This window comes from Pagrus pagrus (genome assembly GCF_965226575.1).
Source record: "Pagrus pagrus genome assembly, chromosome: 11".
NCBI classification, from domain to species: domain Eukaryota; kingdom Metazoa; phylum Chordata; class Actinopteri; order Spariformes; family Sparidae; genus Pagrus; species Pagrus pagrus.
In genome coordinates, this window is record NC_140195.1 from 27484130 (window position 1) to 27505528 (window position 21399).

Here is a 21399-nt window from a genome sequence, read left to right on the forward strand (position 1 = left end):
CTGCAGCCTGAGCTCATGTCTGAGACCTTGCCTGAAAGATATACATAGAGGGCAGGGATTGAAGCAAAAGCAAAAGGAGGGGTGAGGGGTCGACTGGAGTGGGGGAGATGGATGGACGGTAGGAAGAAAAAGGAAGGACACCTGGTAGGCTTGTCTGGGGCAAAATGCCTACAACAACCAGACTGAAGTGTGAAGAGGGAAAAGAAAGACGAGGCAGACACAGAGAGAGAGAAAGAAGAAAAGAAACGAGAAGGAAGGGGGAATGTAGAGAGTAAATACAAAGAAGGGAGGGGGGCTTTTGGAGGCGCATCAAGAATTTGCCTTTTAAGGGGTACAGTCTCACTCGTCCAAGCCTTGTGAGCTCTTGCGTCGCAGCCAAAACACTCAAGGGAGAAGAAATAAACAACAGCAAAGCGACCGCACGAGCACTGCTAATATTTTTCACACTTTAACGATGCTTAAAATGTGATGGGGCCTATTTGTGCTCGAAATTCCCTTCATTACTCAGGCAGAAATCATCAAGACAGCGACAAGGATGCAGCTGACATTCCTTCATACGACTCCTCACATCCTTTGTTATAAGTTAGGTATGGATTCTGTGGTGAAAGAGGACTTGTTTTCTCGATCGCAACAAACAAGACAAGGCTGCTGCGTCGTAAAACAAGTGAGGGCTCAGTCCGACGGAGGCTCAGTCTGTTCTGAATCACCAGTTTTTCCCAGCATCCTAACAGCTGCCGTCACTGTTTGGTTTTTCTTGGTTGTTTTCTAGACAATGCCAACCATGTGCTGCCCGAGCTGAGGAGAGGGTGCCTGTATCTGGGAGCAGGAAACTGCTGAGGAGGAGAGATGGGTGGGGGTGAGAACAGAGAGGTAATTGTATATGTAAGAGTGAGGCAACCAGATTAGAGGGGTAGAAGCAGGAGGGCAGGGAGAGAGAAGGAAGGGAGAGACGGTTTTTGGGGATGGGAAAGAATAAGAAAATAAAAGGTGAGGGAATAAAGGACAGGGATGCAGTGAGTGTGATCGACTCCAAGAAAAACAAAGTAGGGAACCAAAGTTTGGGTGTGTGAAACAAAGAGGAGCAGTGAGGGGGGTGGAGGCCACATGTGACTGCGTGTACGTTGGAGAGAGAGGTGTTTTCAAAGTGCGTATAGAAAGAAGGGGGAGGGCGGTGAGAGCATGCAGAGTGTATCCTTCCCTCTGTCCCTGTTGCAGGGCTGAACGAGAGCCAGGAAAAGGGGAAGGGCCTCCCTCTCCTCCTATCCAGCTGACAAAAACAGCTGCCCAGGAGCCCGAGCTGGAGCCTGTTTAGAGGACAGAGAGGAAGAGGGGAGCTGGGAGGACAGAAGGAGAGACGAGAGAGAGAGAGAGAGGAGGAGGAGGAGGATCAAGCCCCAGAGTCCAGGACCCTGTCCATCTATATGGGTTGCGTCCTGAGTTCAGACTGGTGCGGGGAGGAAGAGGTGCAACCAGTGCCGGTGGTCAGGAGCTCGTCTCTGAAGAGAAGGAGTCCAGAGAGGAGTGACAGTGGCAGGATGAGGCTGACAAAGGTCAGTGTGCATGCAGTGTTCACATGAGTGTGTGGTGAAATTGTAGATGTTCGCTGTAATTGGGCATGCAAGTGTTGATATCCTCCCCCTTGGGTAACTATGAAGGAAGCCTCTAATTGTGGTCAGGGTCACACAGTATCTGCCACAGACATTCATGTAATAGAGCAACTTTGCAATTTTTGAGTTACTGTATCTACAGTAATGTGATACGACTACAGAACCAATCACAGTGTTTGTTTATTATAACTTCCGGAGATAACCGAACCCATCCCCTTGCTTACGTACGTTTTTTTCATGATGTTATTTAAGTGTGTAAATCTTAGTCATTTTAAATGCACGTTTGTGCTTTATGATAATGACACTTTCACTAACATTCAGTTGGAGACCATTTTCCTGTTGGGCCACCGATAAAAGAAAATAACTGCCTGAGTTTACCTTACCCTTTCCAGACAGCTGGATTTGCTAGATCACATTATGGTGCAATCTTACAAATTCATCTTGCCATACTTCAAGCTATGTGCATCCTATAGAGTGCCGAAGCCACGCCCCTTCCCTCATGGGACCTTATTTTGGAAAAAAATATGTATGGTAGTGGATGAGGAGAGACAAATCATTTTTCGTTCCCGCTTGAATTGTGTCATGAATCATGATGTGTGTCAATTTAAAAGATCATTTTCCAAGTCAAGAAAGTTGCAGATTGTCATAAAACTAACGAAATGTTAAAAGACTGTGAAAATACGCACACACTGTGCAGAGTTGGCGGCCATGTTGGTGTTAGTGACGAATGTTGAGCGAGATGATGTAGATCACTGAGCTGATGATATTTGACTTTATTTAAGACAAACTGTGACTTTATTGAATTATCTACATCATATGTGTAGCTCATGGCACAATTCAAGCGAGATCAAAAAATTATTTGTCTTTCTCCATTCAGTACCATACATAGGTTTTCTGAAATAAGGTCCCATGGGTTCCACCGGAGGGGCGAGACTTCAGCTCTCTACTGGCGACTCAAGAGGTTAGCGTAGCTTCTGCTATAGCATCAGTTATATCAGACCTGGAGAACAGCAAACAACAGCAGTGAAGGAGTTTCTCGAGGGAAAAGATGTTTTCGCTCTTCTCTTGACTGGCTTCCATAAAAGTTTGATTTACCAACAGGCTCGGCTGGTAGCGCCTTCTATCGTTAATCTGATTGGTTTAGGCTAGCCCGTGATAGACGCTGATAGACAGATGGTATTAGTATTTTGTTGAAGTTCCTTCCCTTTTCAGTTTCAGTTCTAGTGGCAGCCACCAGATTGTTCTGTGTAACAGACCATCTGGCACGTCCCCAAAACTAGCAGTTAGTCCGACCGATGGTGAAATGTCAAACCCACCAGCAAGCACACTGCACCAAAGCACAACACCATTGTGTTTACCAGCATATCTTTAAACACTACAGTCTCAGCTGAAAATGACAACAGAAATAAACAAGTTTGCTGAGTTCACATATCTTCCAATGCAAATCACTCACCAGCTGTCTAATGGATATTGGTGTTAGAATGAAGTCATTCACTTCATAGTGTTAGAACATTAGAAAACTGTGAAGATTTTTTTATATTAGAGCGTGGTTTGTTCTTTTATGGAGCCCGATGTTATCCGAGCCCTTCAAAATGAATATAGCTTCACTGAATGGGGACTTTTACACATCCAAGTGTGTCACAGGTCTTAGGGAGTACTACCACATATGTGAAAAAGTTGTATAATGTCTTTTGTGGCTCACGTGATGAAAATGAAAACCGTTGAGAAAGCAGCTCAAGTCCAGCTGCAGTCTCGCACACGACCCCCCCCCCACACACACACACACTATGGGAAATGATGGGAAATTCTCTTCTCTGCTGCCCTGTGCTGAAGGGAGTTCAAAGGTCAGTGTCTGCAGGTGATCACCATCAGATACAGAAAAGTGCCAGGAACGGACTACACTCCCACTCTTCTTTAACTTGAGTTAAAGCTTGAAGAAGAGATTGTTTGTGTTGGATCGTTCCAAAAGTGTGTGTGTGTGTTTGTGTATGAGTGTGTGTGTGTGTGGGTGTGTGTGTGTGTGTGTGTGTGTGTGTTTTGTTTGGCCCTTGATTTAAAGGATGATGCTGGATGACGATGGCATCTCCAAGCGGAGGTCACATCTGTGCAGATACAATGGCCCAGTTGTGCTGGCCTCAGCACTGCTGGAGAAGAATTACCATAGTATGACAATGTAACAGAGGCAGGCAGGATGACCGGAGGGATCTTGAAGTGCTGTTAGCCATCAAGAGAACAGTGAGAACCTTGACCTCTGTCCAGTTTACATCACATTGGATTACACACAGACTTAAGTATTTATGTCTTTTTTATCCAGATGTGTGAATTCGAAGTACTTAATGTGCATGCCGACATCCATCTCCCCTCGCTTTCTGTGAGTGTGTGTGCATGCTTGGTTGCACCACAGTCCCAATGGCTCCATATCACATGCTGAGTAGCGTGGGAACGTGGAGCCCTCTGCACGACGTCATCCTGCAGTGACTGACCCCACTACAGGGGTGTGGGAACCAGTTAGATCCCACTGGTTATCCTGGAGGAGGAGATGTTGTCTCATCTATTTATGGGCTTTCTTCATTACCTTCTTGTTTTGATCATCATTATTATATAATCGTGGTTCTTTTCCATGGGCCTGCGGACAGTCATAGGTGTGAGATGATGAAACTATTCGGGAGAAATTGAGAAAAATGTGACTTGGCTTTAATTTCTTTATGTCCTGGCAAACACCATGCACGTACTGTACATACCCTGTCAGACTTAAAGCCAAATACTCACTGGACAAATGATGTTCCACATGCTGCTGTCAGTGTGATTACATCATTTGCCGATGTTATGTCAGGAACACAAGTAAAGGATGTTTTATACGTTTTTATGATCAGTTTTTTCATTTCCTTTGGAAAATTCATAATTTCAGGGCATTTTTTAAAGAACTTTTTTTTCACTCACTGTACTGAAGAGCTGTGTGTATTCGTAGTTTACACAAAGCTGAAACACGTCCTTCAGATAGTTAAGAATACTGTCTTGACTTTGTGTCATAATAGTTTGATAATAGCCTTTTAAAATTGTAGTCATGTACTCACTGAAAATATGCTTTACTGCGACACTGTCCAACTATTCCTGGACATTTGTTGATGGAGGGGAGCTGAGCATAAACAAACAACATTCTAAAAATGTCTAAACAGTTTCTAGTGGACAGAGAAAATAAATCATATGGCTCTTTTAAAAAAAATAAAATAATAATAAAGAGAATAAATGGTGTAAACGTGAATGATGCAGAATTCATGTGGGACAAATTAACATAGGCGAGCCTCAGACAGCAGTAATGAAAATTACACCCCGAGGTTATTTCTCGTAAAATCATTTTTCTCATCTGTCCTATTGAGTGTTATGTTACAAACAGATCATATTTGGCATTGAAAGGTGAATGTCTTAATATCTTGGCAGGCATCATATTAAACACATACTTAATTCACCTACATGCACAGCCAAAGGCTCGACTGAGAGTTGCCATGGAATGGTTTAAATTGATAGATGAGGTCTTTTTCTTATGAGGTATGAGGTACTTATTCCTACTTATGTACCTGCAGTAGATGTCTGTCAGCTCTCCCCCTGTGTGGAGAAGCAGCATGTAGCACTGAGAGGTCAACAGAGCATTGTAAAGCTAAATGGTACCGGCAGCAAGATGTATTATAGCCACCTAAAGGAAGGTATATGTGTCTGTAAGTGTACACTATATTTTGAAAAATTGTGGCGATTTACATAGCTGACCATAGGAAAATGTGAATATTGCCGTACTGTAGGAAAACCATTGTTTTGCTGGGGGCACATTTCTAGCGATAATTCTCTGTGTAATCGGCCAGAAACACTGACCTGGTCACTATGGTACAAACATAAAAAGCTAGTAGCTTTTAATTTTCCTTTTGCGGGTACTCTAATGCCCGGGCTCACCTCCACAGGTGCGGTTCCACCCAACAGCACTTTTGCTGGGGCTCGGTTGCATCCTGGTTGTAGTGCTGCCTAAGACAATTGTTATTGGTTAAAACAAAAGCAAACAAGGATTTTTTCCCCCCATACACTCTACCAAGGAAGAATCGTAATAACTCTAAACTTTCATTAAGTGCCATCATTAGGTCAAACTATCACGGTAACTAGCAAATGTTATCTTGCTAACACACCAAACGTAGTTGCTTAAAGTGGTATTACCTGCTAAAATTCAGAGGATTAGCATTGTCAACGTGAGCATGTTAGCATGCTGACCATAGCATTTTGCTCAAGGCACGGCTGTGCCAGTACAGGCTCTGTAATCCCTGTAGTGTCTGTGGTCCCTTTCACACATGCAGTCTATCCGTGAAACTCAGGAACATTCCTGCATGGGATCATGATGTTCCCACCTCAAGACCTCGTAACATTTTAGGCAAAATGCCGGTAAGACTGGTTGTGAATGAAAGCAGTAATATTGCAGCGACCAACACCTAAAGATTACCTCCGTCTGGTGAAAGGTGCTTTCACGTGGAGTGAGCTAAAAGTCACATTACTCTACTTATCATGTTTTTGAATCTGTGACTTCTTAAACTTGTTAAATATAAAATAAATGACAAGAACCTTGGCAGTGGTTAAAAACAGCTACTCGCTCGTGAAAATAATAAGAGACGTCCCCCATCAAGTATACCTACATCTCCACCTTTCCTCTTCTTCTGTCCTTTGCCCCATCTACTCTGGATTTGCCATGGCATGTGGGAAAAGGTGCAAGACAGAAATGTTCTTGAATCTTGCTGCGTGTTCGAATTGTGAAAATCAGTAGCAGTACCTGAAAGGTTAGCCTTGCAACGTACAGGGAACAATGTGTGAAAGATGCTTTAGTTAAGTTCAGGGGTGATATGTTGACCCCCTTATTGGTTTACCGGTAGTTGCTTAAAGTGCTAGTGATCCAGAAATTGAAGTAAGCTCTGCTCTTTCAACCCGCTGTTTGTATAAAAAGTTAAATTTGTACTGACACTAGTTCTGCTCTTTTGTGTGTGTTTTTGACTCTAGAAATACATAGAGAGCTGGCATTGTGTCATTGGTTTTATAGTGTGTATTTGTCTAGCGGCCCTATAATTTCTCATGAGCAACAAAGTTTAGATTGGCCGTGACAAATACTGCGGCCTTGAGCCACAGGCATCCACTACAAACACACACCCAACACAGGAAGGAACAGTGACCGGTGAGGGTTAAATATAGACAAACCCCCATTCCCCAAAATATCCAGAATACAATAGAATAAAATAGAAACGAAATTAAGATAATTCTTAGACTCCTGCACTTTAGAAAAAAGGTGAATTCCTACATACACTCCAGACTCAGGGGGTGGCTGTTGTAGGCTAGATTCCTGCGGCTTCATCCGTCCCAAACTCTGACAGGGATTTGAGGAATGCTTGTTGTTGTGTGTAGCGGGGCACGCAGATGAAAGCTGATCGAGGGGAAAGGGAAAGACATAAACCATTTCCTCTGCAAACCGCCCCCCCAAACCGATCCCAGCACCACCCTTAAAAGAAAAACACCTCACAGCGAAGTATGCATGATATATTTTCTCTTCTTACACTCAAAAATGTCGAGCTCCAAATCTGTCCAAGTTTTGTAAAAACATGTTTAGGAGCGGGCGGCGTTGGGCGACGGGAAGGATTTTTTTATCGAGCTCATCGGCACAATAAATGTGAACACGTGCTGGTTTGTGTCACCAGCATCTCTGCGCCTCACACACTCTTCCCACTGTTCTCTCGCTCCTTCAACAGCTGCACCTTATCAGTCTTTGGCGGAGTGCTGTCTTACACAATCCTTCGTCAAGCTGCACGGCCCCCTTTTCTAGCCTCCTCCTCCCCTCATTTCCTCTTGGCCCATGTTCCCACTTTGTCCACCCCTTTCTCATTTACCTCCAAGCATGATCCAAGCCCTTACACTACCTCGAGACTCTAAATTCTCTGTTGTAGACAGACAAGACAAAAAAAACACCTGGTATCCTTGCAGTGTTTCATAGTTTTCACCAATATAAAGCACCTTGCATAGTGGTGTCAACGTGCAGAGAGAACTTACAGTAAATCACCACTCAGTAGTTTCTCAGAACAACACCTAAAATAATTCCCTTCTCTTCCCATCCCCAACAACTACATCCCCCTCTTTCCTCATCTCCATCTTTCTTCCAACACCCCCTCCCCCACTTTACGCACCAACTCAACCCCTCATTCCAATCCCAAGCACCAGCTTCCTGTCTCTCATGGTCCCTTAATATTTTGTTAGTCTCACATGTTGCCTCCGCTGCTCCTCTCCTATTACCTTTCTCACCTTACTACTTCTTCTAAATGCCTCTCTCCTCTCCTCTTCTTCAACACACATCTCTTTTCCCATCAGCCTACCACGATCATAAAGAAAGGCAGCCGAAAATCCCACAAACAATCAAACTTCCCAGGACCCCCCAGTCTATCCCTTTTTTCTACACAGAGCCGGAAATTCTTGGCTCATGAGCTAAACGAGCGTCTGCATTACTGCACGTGTTTTTGTTTTCGGTTAGGATAACTGCATCGTCATGACTCACAGTCTTGTTCTACACTGATTGGTGGGGGTGTATACTGCCCAGCCTCCATACCTGCATGTCAATCTCACACATATGGAAGTGACTAAAAGATCGAGGCGGCAGACAGAAGTAATGCTCTGTGCTTTAGGAGTCTGGGCCTGTGGAATATTATGGCTAACAATTTGAGACAGGCAACTCAAAAGGAACGAACATGTATGTATATACAGTATGTATATGTGGTATATTTTGAGTATAATCACAAGCATGTGCAGATAGTTTGGCAAGGAATCAAAGATGTGTATCACCATGTGTGACATGAGAAATGTTTGGCTGTTTGAATCATAAGGAATCAGCTCAGACTTCCGTCTCGTTCTGTCTTTAAAGAATAAAAACAAATGCAAAGATGATCAATGTATGTTTTCAGACTGACTTCAAACATCGCAGCATTTACAGTGTCATAAAGTCAGATTTGTATTTGTATTTCTCTGTATTAATGACTGTTTGTAGGCGAGGAAGGAAGAGAAGTTTGAAGAGTGATTACAGTTTTACCAAAGCAACACATTTCAGCTCAGTACCTCACAACTCAATGTAAACATTGCTGTGATACATTTAAAATACTGTTCATATATACAGTATAAAGTACTCCTTTTTTTTCTACTCCTCAACTATTCCATGTTATAATACAAAACTGTGAATATATCATATATATTAAATCGATACAATCAGTTTATCAGAACAGGGCACACATGTGTATCCAATGAGTTCTAATTGGGCTAAACACACAACCCAGCCAGGGCACCAGAGTAGCTCTACTTTGTTTGCACATGAGGCTGTGAAGTGAGACTAAACATTTTCATTGGTCACACTACCTACCTGTTATTCAGCAGGTCAGATGACCCAGAAAATGTACACAAACATTTATGTTTTTGCAATTTCTTGATGCGTGTGCTGTGAATTAAATGAAGAAACACATTCACCTGTACCTTTATTCCTGTTTAATTAAATTAAAATGTTTAATCGGGTGCATCTATGTGCTGGTGCAACTGTAGCCCTGGCAGCTTCCCAGAGTCAAACTGAAAACTTATAGTTGACACTGCAACACTGTTGCAGAAATGTGATTTAGAATTTCTATTTGAGTGAAAACTGGGATTTCTCTTAGAGTTTGTTAGTCTGGAGTTTATTTTTTGATACATCACCTACCAGTTTTCAGGATTCTGTGCGTAGTTCTAGATTTTGTGTGTTGGAGAAAAACGTTAATGTCATGATATGTGCCTATCAAAGCTGCAAAACTCTGCCTCACCTGGTGAATTTCTCTTATTTCACCACCAGGTGATGCTACTAACACATCAGTCACCACTCAGCAGCAGATGTTACAGTAATCATGGCACATTTCAGAGTGTGTGTTTGGGGTGTATTGTGAGAAATAGGGGTAGCCCACTGACCACACAGAGCCCATGATGAAGTAATGAGGACTGAAGAATGAATGAACACGGTACTTGTAAGGAAAGATTGTGAGGCAGGTCAGGTTTATTTGAAACAATCTTTTCATATTCACATTCACATATTTGTGTTAAAAGGTAAAACAAGCATGGATTTTTAATCGGTGACATGCTGATCTTTAGTATATTTATTGACATATTTAACAGTAACGTCTGGCTTTGATAAGCCAAGGAAGCTCAAACAAGTGAATAAATGTTTGAGTCATCCAGCCTCTGTCATTCCAAGTGGGAGCAGTACAAATACAACATCTGACTGAACCCTCTGAGGAAAAAAAAAGACAATGGCATGAAAAAATATTGTAAAAACACCCACTTTTATATACTTAATAATATTATATAACACCCAGTTTCAAATCAATCCAAATGAAAACGCTTGGGTGATGGGGTCACTTCCTGCACAGACTAGATTGAGCTTGTCCCCATTCACGGTTTTAACTGTTCACATAAACGTGTCTACTGCACATGTAATGATTGTGGCATATAGGAGGAAGGCGAGGAGGCCCAGTGCCACCTCGTACACATGGGGCCCATAATTAAAAACGCCTCAGTGCGTGTGCGAGAGCTGCATAGCTCCACGTTTGTTTACATGTAAAGATCTGAAATGCCTGTTTTAGAAATTTAGGGCACACTACATACTTCCCTATTGACCTCATATTTCTCACACCCAGTTCCACCCAGCATACCATAAATTGTATTTTGTTGTGAAAGATTCTGTAGTTATTGGATGAGTTAATTGCATTTTTTTTATTTTAAACTACTGGCACAGACTTCATGAATCAATGTAGGAATGATGTAAAGGTGTCACAAAATGTCAAAGGTGCCTCAGATAAATACAATGACACATTCTGAGGGTGAAGTTACCACCTCAGGATTTTCTAGGAATACTATTACACTGTTTAATAATCCAGCCAATCCGGATCGAGTATCCTTGCGCTCCCCTCCACACACCGACCAATCAGGGGGCGACATTCCAGTAACAGTACTCCACACATGCTTTGAGCCGCGTGTAGCTCCGCCCAGCAGCCCGAGCGCTGAGGGTGGACCGGAGTAAAGAAAACAAGTTATCTCAGTCGCAGGCCGTGTTACTGATGGCCGTCATGAGGATGAGGGGCAGCTTCTGAAGCAGGGGAGAATGAGTAGCGGGAAAATGAACAAGGTAGGAGAGCTAGCGTGTGGTTTGTGTCTGTCTGTGACTCGGTTTCAGTCACTTAACGGTCAGTGTTTGCTGAAGGACTTTACATGCTGGACGTGTGATGCTGTGTTTTCATGCGCACTCTGAATTTGACGCCATAACTTTCGAAATATTGAAGTACACGAGTTTTGGGAGGAGGAATATATTCTACTGTATGTCTGTGCAGTTCAGTGAGATATAATGTGACGTTAAGACATACAACACACATTACGTACAGCCTACCACATTTACTACATATGAATGTTTTAGCTAGCTGCTGTTACTTGACTGTAGCAGTGATGAGAAGTGAAGACTTATGTTGACTTCGGTTCTCTGAGAAGTTGCTCGAAGCGTCGCACTTCATTAAGCTGACATACAGTGTTGTAAATGGGGTCATATGATGCAGTAAGCAGCCCCTGTGTTACTGCGTCAGCACCGGTCCCTTGTTGTTCATGTCGCAAAGTCATGTTAGAGGAAGAAACACCAGCAACGATCTGAGATTGTGTTCGTTAACATTCAAGTACACCTGCAGGTAGGACACTTATGTTTAAGTTGACAACAGTCAGTGATAAAGTATTTGGGACTCAGTAATTGTGCCCACATGATATGTTTCCAGTATTTCTCAGCTGTGAGTGTAAATGGGAAAAGCCAAGGACAAAAGCTGCAGATGTGATTTGGATGAGCTGCTTTTTGACTGTTCCTAACTTTGTGTCTCTCACTCATTGTTCATAAATAGATAAATAGATGAAGCAGGACTCAAAGGACTCAAACATTGTTTTGTTTTTTAAATCCTTAGATAAATTAAATAAATTTACCTTGTGCCTTGTAAATTGAATTTAGGATTACCTTTGTTATTGATTACTTTCATTACAGATTAATCTGCTGATTATTATTATTATTTTGTTTTTACGATTGATTTCAAATGTGTCGAAAGTTTGTGAAAAATGCTCATCATAGTTTCCCAGAGGCCAAAGTGACGTCTTTAAATTGCTTCTTTTGTCCAACTAACAGTCCACAACCCAAAGACATAATTTTCTATCATAAATGACAGACAATAAGAGCAAGTCCTCACATTTAAAGCAGCATCATGTAACTTTTCTACCTTAAAATAACAGTTTCAAAATCACGTTGATGGTACGGTGTCCTGTAATAGGGTGAATGGTGTCTCTGTCTCAGCCACTCCGCCCCTCCATCACTTGTTTCTGCACTATGTAACTTCAGTGAGAGGGTAGGATCACAGAGTTACATACATATTTACTTCAACAAACAAGAACTGTTACAGACCTGGGATTTGTAGTTACGACAGTGGTGTTGCACTCAGAAACTGTGGGTGGCACCAAATTGCACAAAATGCCAATTTCTACATAATGTTGCTTTAAGGAGCAACACATTTTTGTTTATAAATAATGACTGAAACAATTAATTGACTATCCAAATTGCTGTCAACTTATTTTCTTTCAAATAACTAAACGATTATTCAACTAATTATTGCAGCTCTGAACTGACCATTTCGTAGTGTTATGCCGACCATGAGTTTGTGTTTCTTATGGTGCAACATAAAAATGTGCAATTTGGTCAAAACTAGTGCCTTGTTAAAGAAAAGTGGGCTTAATTTACACAAGAGTGATAGTAAATGTGTTGCTTCCAGCCTTTTCGGTTTGATCTGTGTGTGATGTAATGTACAATTTCCCCAAGGGTACATTAAATTGACTAATAGGATGCTGTGAACAAAAATCTGTCATGTGTGCATGAGCACACGTGTTTGGTGTAATAGTCCACACACGATATTGTAGGTGTGTGTGTGTGTGTGTGTGTGTGTGTGTGTGTGTGTGTGTGTGTGTTGTCTGTTTGCCTGCCAAAAACTGATAAATGACTGTATCACACATCGGCCAATTGGTGTTGTCAGAGTTCCCGTTCACTTTGCAACACGAGGAAAACAGCCAGGGATTAACAACAAGATAACATTGTCGAGCCTCTCCAAGCTTTCCTGAGCTGATAACAGGCTGGACATTAGCTATTTGTCTCCTATGTGAACCATATGTAATGCAGATACACAGTGGTCAGAGTGTATTTTGATCAGAGTGGCATGAGGGGTTGTGATTTATGCTCCTTCTCTTCCCCCTTGAGCAACAAACACTGCTGCCTTTGAGCAAGGCACTTCAGCCTTCATGTACTCCTCCTGAGATGCTCAGTAACCAACAGTACAGTACTCTTGTTGTACTCAGTATACAGTACGTATTCTATATTTGTAATTATAGGGTGTAACTGAGAGGTTTGATGGTCCAGAAATGCTCCATGATGGCTGTGTTCACTCGGGACACCCCCTGTTCACTGCCAAGCCAAGAGGCTGAAACAGAGGCTGGTTCACATTCCCTCGAGCCAGATGCAGTTACACAGTTCACATCTACAGTGCCAGCTGTTCACTCACACCTGGACATTCCTGCAGCATTAAAACTGAATAGTAATGATAATTATGAATCGATTAATTGGTTTGAGTAGTTTTTTTACGAAGAAAAAAGTCAAAATTCTCCAATTTCAGCTTCTTAAATGTGAGTTTTTTGTGATTTATTTCCTCCTGTAAAACAGTAAACTGAATATCTTTGGGTTGTGGACATAACATGACGTTTGAGGACATCATCTTGGACTCATCTCTGACAATTTATTGACAATCAATAATCTGTTATTTGAGAAAATAATCAACAGGTTGGTTGAAGATGAAACAATTGAAAAGATTTGTGAGTTACAGCCTTCACAATAATTTTATTAAGATAGTGCCTTTAAATTAGAAAGTGCATAGTGGACAAAGTGGACCTTTTTAAATTACAAAAGCAGGACACTCAGAGGGCAATATCACAGAAAGTCAAACAGTCAGGCCAAACAGAAGCAAGAAGAGCTTAAGCCAAAGTTAAGACAAAGTTAAAATGAGAAAAGATGCAAAAATGCAAACACATTGATATAAATAACTACAAATAAAATGAATAGAAACAATAAAAAGAGGACAACACATGAAAGTAAGTCTATAAAAATGGGTTTAAGATGTAATAGAAAGAAGTCAAAAGAAAGAAAGAAAGAAAGAAAGAAAGAGAGATAAGAAGATTCTGCAAGCCTCATTGCCTCAGGCTGGTCTTTAAAAAGATAAGGTATTTTGAAAACAGCTGCATGACTTTTTCCTGGTGGGTTTTGCAGGTCTGGGGTTGGGAAATTAAGATAATCTTCACCAAAAAAGAGATTTCAAAGTTCAACAAAAAAGACCACCCTTCAGTGTTGCAACAATAAACAAGAACTTGTTATGAAGTTAGGTTTCTCAAATCTGTCCAGAGGAAACCCTCTTGACACCATTATTTATAAGTGATCAGCAAAATCTTAAATTCAATCCTGAATCGAACAGGGAGCAATCAGAGATAAGCCTGAATTGTGGTGATTTAATCTGTCTGTAAAAACCATTCAGAAGCCTAGCTGCTGCATTCTGAGCTAGTTGGAGGCGAGAGAGTAACTTTTTGGTTTATTCCAAAAAAGGAGGGAGATGCAGCAGTCAAGTAAAGAGAAAATAAGCGTGTGAGTGACTTTTTTGGAATGGAGGCAATTAATTTGTACTTCAGCAGAAGCAGCACCAGGTTTCCTGTAAACTGAACTTCTGTGAGTCAGAGGCTGCAGTCTGATTAGATCTGGTCCTAACTAACACACTGAAACATCACTTTATCATCACCCATTGATGATGTCATCCTCCTACTGAGGCCACCTCAAAGTACATGTGTAACATTTTGAGGCAAAACAGATGGTGCTTTTTACCAGTAAATATCAACAACTGCAGTAGGGGGTGTTGGCGCTGCTGCTGGGGCAATAAGAGCATTTTGTGTGTGTGTTAGCAGCAGGAGTCCTACTGAACGGAAGTGTATCACGTCGGTCCGCTGACCTCACCTCGGGAACAGGCAGTCTCTGTTCCCTCCACTGCCTGTCCCACCCTTTGGACACACATGTGCACACTCGCATACAAATGAATTGACACACATTTATTAACACACACGCTGGCCTCGATCGCCAACAAATGATGCAGGAACCCAGGCACCGGCCCATGTGAGGTACTCTCAATGGAGGGTGGGATTTAAGTACACAGGAAGTCACAAAAACACCACTGAATGACTGTGTGTGTTGACACACTGTTACAAGCAGCCATTACAAAATCAACAATTTTCAGTTGTTGTATATTTTTTTTATAAACCTTCCTTTTAAAAATTGTAGACTCAGGGCAATTTTATTGGAACTGAGGGTCAAGTCTATAAATTCCTTTCTGGAAGGGCGCCTACCAGACCTCTGTAGCTACCCTTCACCAAGGCAACATTAGCAGCTACTAGCATAAGCAGTGTTTCATTATGAGTGAGTCACAGAGTTCTTCTAATGTCAAAATAAGTAAGAAGAGTTTCCCCTCAAGCATATGTTCAATGTGTGCCCTCACTGACCATCTGCAGCTCGAGCTGAGGTCACAGTGGCCAGGCCTGTAGTCACTAATGTAGCCTACCACTCCCACACAATGCCCATCATTGTCTAAATATCAAGACTATTTTTAGAAAAGGAACAGGAGGGAAGGAGCAAGAGAGTTTCCAGTGGCTCTCTGTTTCTATTTGTTTTTACATTTGTATGCATGAATCTCTGCCCGCCTGTGCATCTCCTGTACACGTCCAACCCCTCCCTCACTCAATCCAGCCACTGTTCTGTGACGGCTGGCAGACGTGCAGCAAGGAAGGGGAGGGATTTTTGGTTAGAAAGCATCTCTTTGACTCAAGAAACCTCTGGTTCCTCTTTCTGCCAGAAAGCTAAAAATATTAGAAAAAGGACTTTCTTGTGCGTAGCAGATGTTGTAGGGGAGGTGGGCTCTGTCCTGGCACACAGGGGGACACGGGGACTGGAAGAGGAAGGGGGAAGGCTGTCTGTTTCCACTTGCCGTCTGCAGGGATACAAGTCTGCACGTGAGTGAGTGTTTGTGTGTGTTGAGTTTTTCTTCCTGACGTCTCAGGTAGCTTTTTATAACTTGTGTCACTTCTGTGGAAATGTAGGCAGGTCCCAGCTGGCGGAGGCTCTGTAGCTCAGATGATCTGATTGTGAGGGTTTGTCCACCACTATTTGTCAGTGATGGCAGATAGATCCAGTTTGTTTAACCTGTATGGCTGTGGGGATGTGCATCAATAGTTTGAGTGAATAAATTGATTCATTTCCTGCTAAATAGATGTTTTTTTCTTATTTTAAACATTTCATTCTCGTCTATTTTGCAGCTCTATACTTGCAGGCAGCAGACATGATCCTACCAGTAACAGCTTCTTTATTAGCTCAGTCTACTGAATACTGAATAACACATGTTTTAACAGAGGAAGATGTTTTTTATCCATTACAGTGGTGACAGTAATTACTATCCTGGGGACTGGCCTCAGCATCCCAGGATGTTTTTAGTGCTTATGCACTCAGACTCTGTTGTAATCCTCCTCAAAGTTGTAAACCTCCTTCCCTGTGGTTTCCTCTGCTGGACTCCCAAGTTGAGCAGAGTTTCAAAAGATTTGGTAGTTAAGAAGGTTTGCACGGTACGCTTTACTTAATTAAGCTGATCTAGGGCTGTGGACTATATATCATCATATGATTCGATACGGTAATAAGTGATTTCCTGGTTTAAAAGGCTGTACTACAGTAAAGTGATGGAATTTTTTGATCTTATGAGACTGTTCTATTGTGTGCCTTTCCCCACTAACTCTTTATATCCACATTACTTAAAAAGAAAAAAAATCACATTGTGTTAATATTTTGTAAAAGTACCAGTATTAATCCCTACAATATTTTCACAATGTTAATATCAAGGTATTTTGTCAGAAATATCTTTGATTTTGTCGCCCAGTCCTAGCTAGTGCTTTTGAGGAGATTTCTAAATATGAGTTCCCCATGACACAGCCTCTTTGCTGCCAAGCAAAGAATTGGTCTGTGGTCGACTTTTGCTTGTTCTTTCTAACTATGAGTTAAAATACTTAACTGTGCTTTAGCTATTGTGAATGTTTTTTTAACCTATGTTGTGACAAAAAGGTTTAAGAACAGTTTCTTCCACCGGTAAAGCTCGGACTCACAGTTAGTCTAGGTTCACATATTATTACTCTTCGTGACAGCAAAAGAGAGCTGAAAAAAGGGACGGATCCAAGTATTTTTATTCATACTTTCTTTCTAATTGGAGATAGAGCGTTTTTACTTTTTCAGTCATTTCTCAGGGTATAATGCATGGATATTGAAAAAAATCAGGCATTTGTAGGTGGCTATGTGCTTTACTGACTGCCATTCTAGTTTAGATACTGTATTTGTTAATACAGCACACTTTCTCTGGACATGGTTGTTTCAGACATCGAACCTGCAACCTTTCGTTAAAATCAGTTGGATAACAAATCATATTGCATTGGCACAGAAAACACTCCAATTGATTAAAGGTAGATATGTAAGATTTTAGTATTTTGTGCCTTTATTGGATGGCCAAGCAGAAAGGTGACAGGAAGTTATGGGAGAAAGGAAGATGTGACGCAAACCAGGGACATTGTGGTTCATGGTCAGCGTTTTAACCTCAATGCCGAAGCACCACAGCACAATAGTTGTTGTCAGTTGCATGAGATTTAATGTGGTTTCACCTACACCCTCACATGAACCATTGTGTTGCAGCTTATTTCAATCCATATGAGACCTTATACAGCATTCAGAAGCAGCGGTGTATCCCTGTCTGACCATGATTGCCTGTGGTTGCACTATATAGTGGTCTTGATTGTGTCTGACACAGGAAGAATGCTGCCAACCTCTCCTAAAAGTGTTTATCTCTCAGCCCACATCACCACTGTGGTTTAGCTGACAGTCGCTGGTTGCTTTTTTAAACTCACCGTGGGCCCCATGTGTAAACCCATTCATGCTTATTCACACACACATACCCAAGATTATTGCACAAGTGAAAATGAGGGCAAACGATAGACTGAATCTGCAAATAAACACAATTAAAAATGAAGTTTGTAAGAAGATGTTATAGTATTTCTTGACTGTGTGTGTCAAAGTCTGTATCTAACATGCCTGGTCAGTGGGATGACAGGGCTAATGAGCAAGGCATACATGATGTGGTTAAATTGGTCATTCAAGATTCACAATTGATTTAATCATGATTTGGAAAAACACAAGTTTGTATAATGGAATTGTTGTTGTAATAAAGCTACAAAAACCCCCAAAAGTCAAGTCAAGTCTGAAAAATTAACTATTCATGGCAGAGTGTTGAGTTGAGGAGTCGGATAGCCTGAGAAATGAAGCTGCTCTGTATTCTGGTGGTATGGCAGTGGATACTTCTGTATCTCTTGTCAGATGGCATCAGGGTGAACAGACTGTGACTGGGGTGGTTGTTGTCTTTTAGTATCCTTTGGGCTCTGTGCAGACATCTCAATTCACAGATATCACTGATGATCTGTAGATGGTACCAGTGATGTTCTGGGCCATTGTAATCACCCGCTGTAGAGACTTCCTGTTCTGTTCTTCCTGTGCACCAACCATATGATGTTTCCAGTAAGAATGCTTTATAAGAGTTAAGAGTTAAAGAGGAAAGTAGCTACTGTGTAGTCTGGTGGCATGACAGTTGATACTTATTTATCTTTTGTAAGAAGGTGAAGGAGCATTTGTTATGTTTAGGGTTCAGGAAAGGGTGAACTTGGAGTTAGGAAGGAGAGCCAAATCGGGGATTCATGAAAACAGGATCAAGAAAAGAAAAGATAAGATAACATGAAACTTTAATGAAGTTTTTGTGGATTTTGTTTCATTACTGTGACAAAAGTAGAAACAGGAATGAGCCAAGTCATACTGAGTCAAGAAAAAATTAATGAAAATCCCAACATAAGAAATATACAATTTCCTAAAGTTATGACTGTGCAGTTTTAGAGAGGGACATCAATCCCATGACCACATCATCATTACATAACAGACTTCAGCCCACCGCCAGCCCCTGAGCCACCCACCCAGTCCACCCACCCCGTCCACCTCCACCATCCAATGTACTGCGGTCATAGTACACTTGTACTGAGGCAGGCCAGCAGCCGCTGAACACTGCTGGCAGAGGGTGATGCCAGGCAGGCAGCTGTCCAAACAGTGTCCAGTCTCTAGAACAGAGTCAGAGCAGCAGTATAATGGAAAAAGTGTGCAAACAGCCCCTTTTTCTTTGTTACCAAGGAGGAAAAGCACACAGAGAGGAAACAAAAAACCCTTTATGTGTATGTATCAGGTTAATTATCTAAAGCTGTGGATACGTGGACACTGAGTAGCCTTAACCGTGTGATTGCTCTCTTACACACAGCTGTTTTGTCACGGTGATGACGTTGATGGTGTGTTTGTGCATATATTTGCTCTCAGATGAGTGAAGAGAGAAACACTTTCTAATTAAAAACCAACACTTATGACCGAATACCTCCTGGTTTCCAGAAAACTTACATCTTAGCATGACGTCGCACAGACTGTTTGCTCACATACAGCCCCTTGGCCCCATACCCACTCTCCTCCACCCTGTTATGTATCCATGCATGAAAACATGCTTAGCAATCCCCATACTTAGCCCGAGGTTGTTAACAGTTCTCATGTTCAAAGCCTCCACAGAGTCACGTCAGGCCCAGTCATCTGCAGATCTGATCCCATGTTGGGAAACAAAGAGGCACTGGGTGGGGATGGATACCACACACACGCGCACACACACACACGCACACATACTAGCACACATTGTGACATGAGAATGAAATTCTCTACAAGAATTAGACCGACACTTATGCTCTTTTTTTTCTACACATACACACACGCACATACTCAGGATTATAGTGGGGTTTGGGTAGAAACCGCAAGGATTATTACTGGAAGACAGTTACACAACCAGAACAGAAGTTCAAGAGGCAAAGGGAGTAGAGAATAGATGTACATTCACACGCTCACACACACACATACACAAACACAAACACACACACACACACACAAACTATGCACCGTAGTCTGTCACACACACAGTTTAAAGCTGACAGTTCTGAGCTCTTGTCATTGTTACTGTCCACTAACAAGCACAAGCAATTACCTTGATCTTTCTGTGATGTGAGTTGGCAAAGTCCAGTATCTTTGTTTCCATCCTGTCAGATCGAAGTGTGTGCAGAGGGACAACATTTTACATCTCAAACTCTTGGATGAAGGTCAAAAAAAGATTCAAACAAGTGTTTTTGAGAGTAGACAGCTCCACAGATCACACTGCCACTTCTGGTGCTGTATCAGGCTGCTAACTGAGTGTGAATCACGTTTTCCCGTTTGTGTGTGTGCAGGGGGGGAAGGGAGAGCCCCACGTCTTCAAGGAAAAGACCTTCAAGAAGAAGCGGCAGTGCAGCGTGTGTCGTCAGAACGTCGACAACGTGGGCTCCTTCTGCAGAGGTAAGTGTTGATCATAAACAAAGGTTTTCACTGGTGTTGCAGTTTGGTCACTAAGTGAGATGGACATGTTAAGCAAAGTAATGACTAGTTAGAGAAGCAGCAGGAAGTAGGATGTCTAATATGAATGAATCAAGGGCAGCAAACACCAGACTTGTCACGTAGCAAAATGTCATTTAACCTCCGCAGCGCACACAGGATTTGCAATTGTGACAAAAGCAGGACTCAAGGTACAGGTACTGCATCTTGGGAGCGACGCATTTCACAAACTCAGTGTGTGTTTTTCCTTTTGGGATGCAAGCCATAGACCAAGCATGTGCTAAAACAGCAGGATGATATCAGGATTTTTACTCAGGTGGTGCTGCCAAACTTGAAATGCAATAAAATCAAACAGAGATGACAGTTACACTGACAAATAGAGCAGGTTGACCTCAATGGTTAATATGTAGACTAAACTATTATTTTTGTTTGTTAATATAAATAACTGGACAGTACAGCTACAACAAAACTCACTTTGTTTTCTTGTTTTCTTTCTTCTCTCCTTCCCTTCTCTCATTCTTCTTAGTATGCAAGACAGCTACCCACAGGAAGTGCGAGGCCAAGGTAAGGATCCAGCTCACACCTGCCTTTTCGGACTCTAAAAAACAAAACAATTCTGTTGTGATACAGTCATGAGCAGTATCAAATGTGTTGTGGTTAGCTGGGGCAGGACTCTACAGTATAGCTGATTTCCATGTGTGTCTCCATCCACCATAAAGGGGTTTTTTGTTTTATGTGCATTTTCTGCGTGCATAGAAAGATGGGTGTAAACTCCAGATATGGAGAAAAAGTTTAAATGTTGCAAAGTATTTTTAAGCTTGGCTGCATTAGAAAAGTTGATCTATTTATATAAACAAAATTAAACAAAGTGCAATAGAAACTGAGTGAGTAAATCATGACATACATGAAATTTGGCTCATTTGTCAATCAAGCTACATTGTTTTTCAGTCACTGACATATATAATGCAGTATGTGTATGTATCTGGTTATACCCTGCATTGGTTTAATGGCACCGTACTGGAGATTTTATGCCACCAACTGTTTGGTTTCGATGCTCTCAAGTCCTAATTCTTGCATAACAGCAAAGGATGGAAACAGATATTAATT

At 41.8% G+C, this 21399-nt stretch overlaps 1 protein-coding gene across 5 annotated transcripts in view; it reads left to right on the top strand.

The window, feature by feature from the left end:
* Window positions 1–970: 970 nt before the first annotated feature.
* Window positions 971–21399, top strand: part of tns2a (tensin 2a) — a 64005-nt gene continuing 43576 nt past the window's right edge. For 4 of the 5 annotated variants that reach the window (XM_084368019.1, XM_084368021.1, XM_084368020.1 and 1 more), the window contains exons 1-3: window positions 971–1550; window positions 20151–20256; window positions 20819–20856. In XM_084368019.1, the coding sequence (XP_084224145.1) occupies window positions 1422–1550; window positions 20151–20256; window positions 20819–20856 (273 nt within the window). In that variant the 5' untranslated portion in view covers window positions 971–1421. Of the gene's footprint in view, window positions 1551–10718; window positions 10804–20150; window positions 20257–20818; window positions 20857–21399 lie in introns of those variants that run through there. The other variant, XM_084368023.1, reaches the window with a different exon arrangement.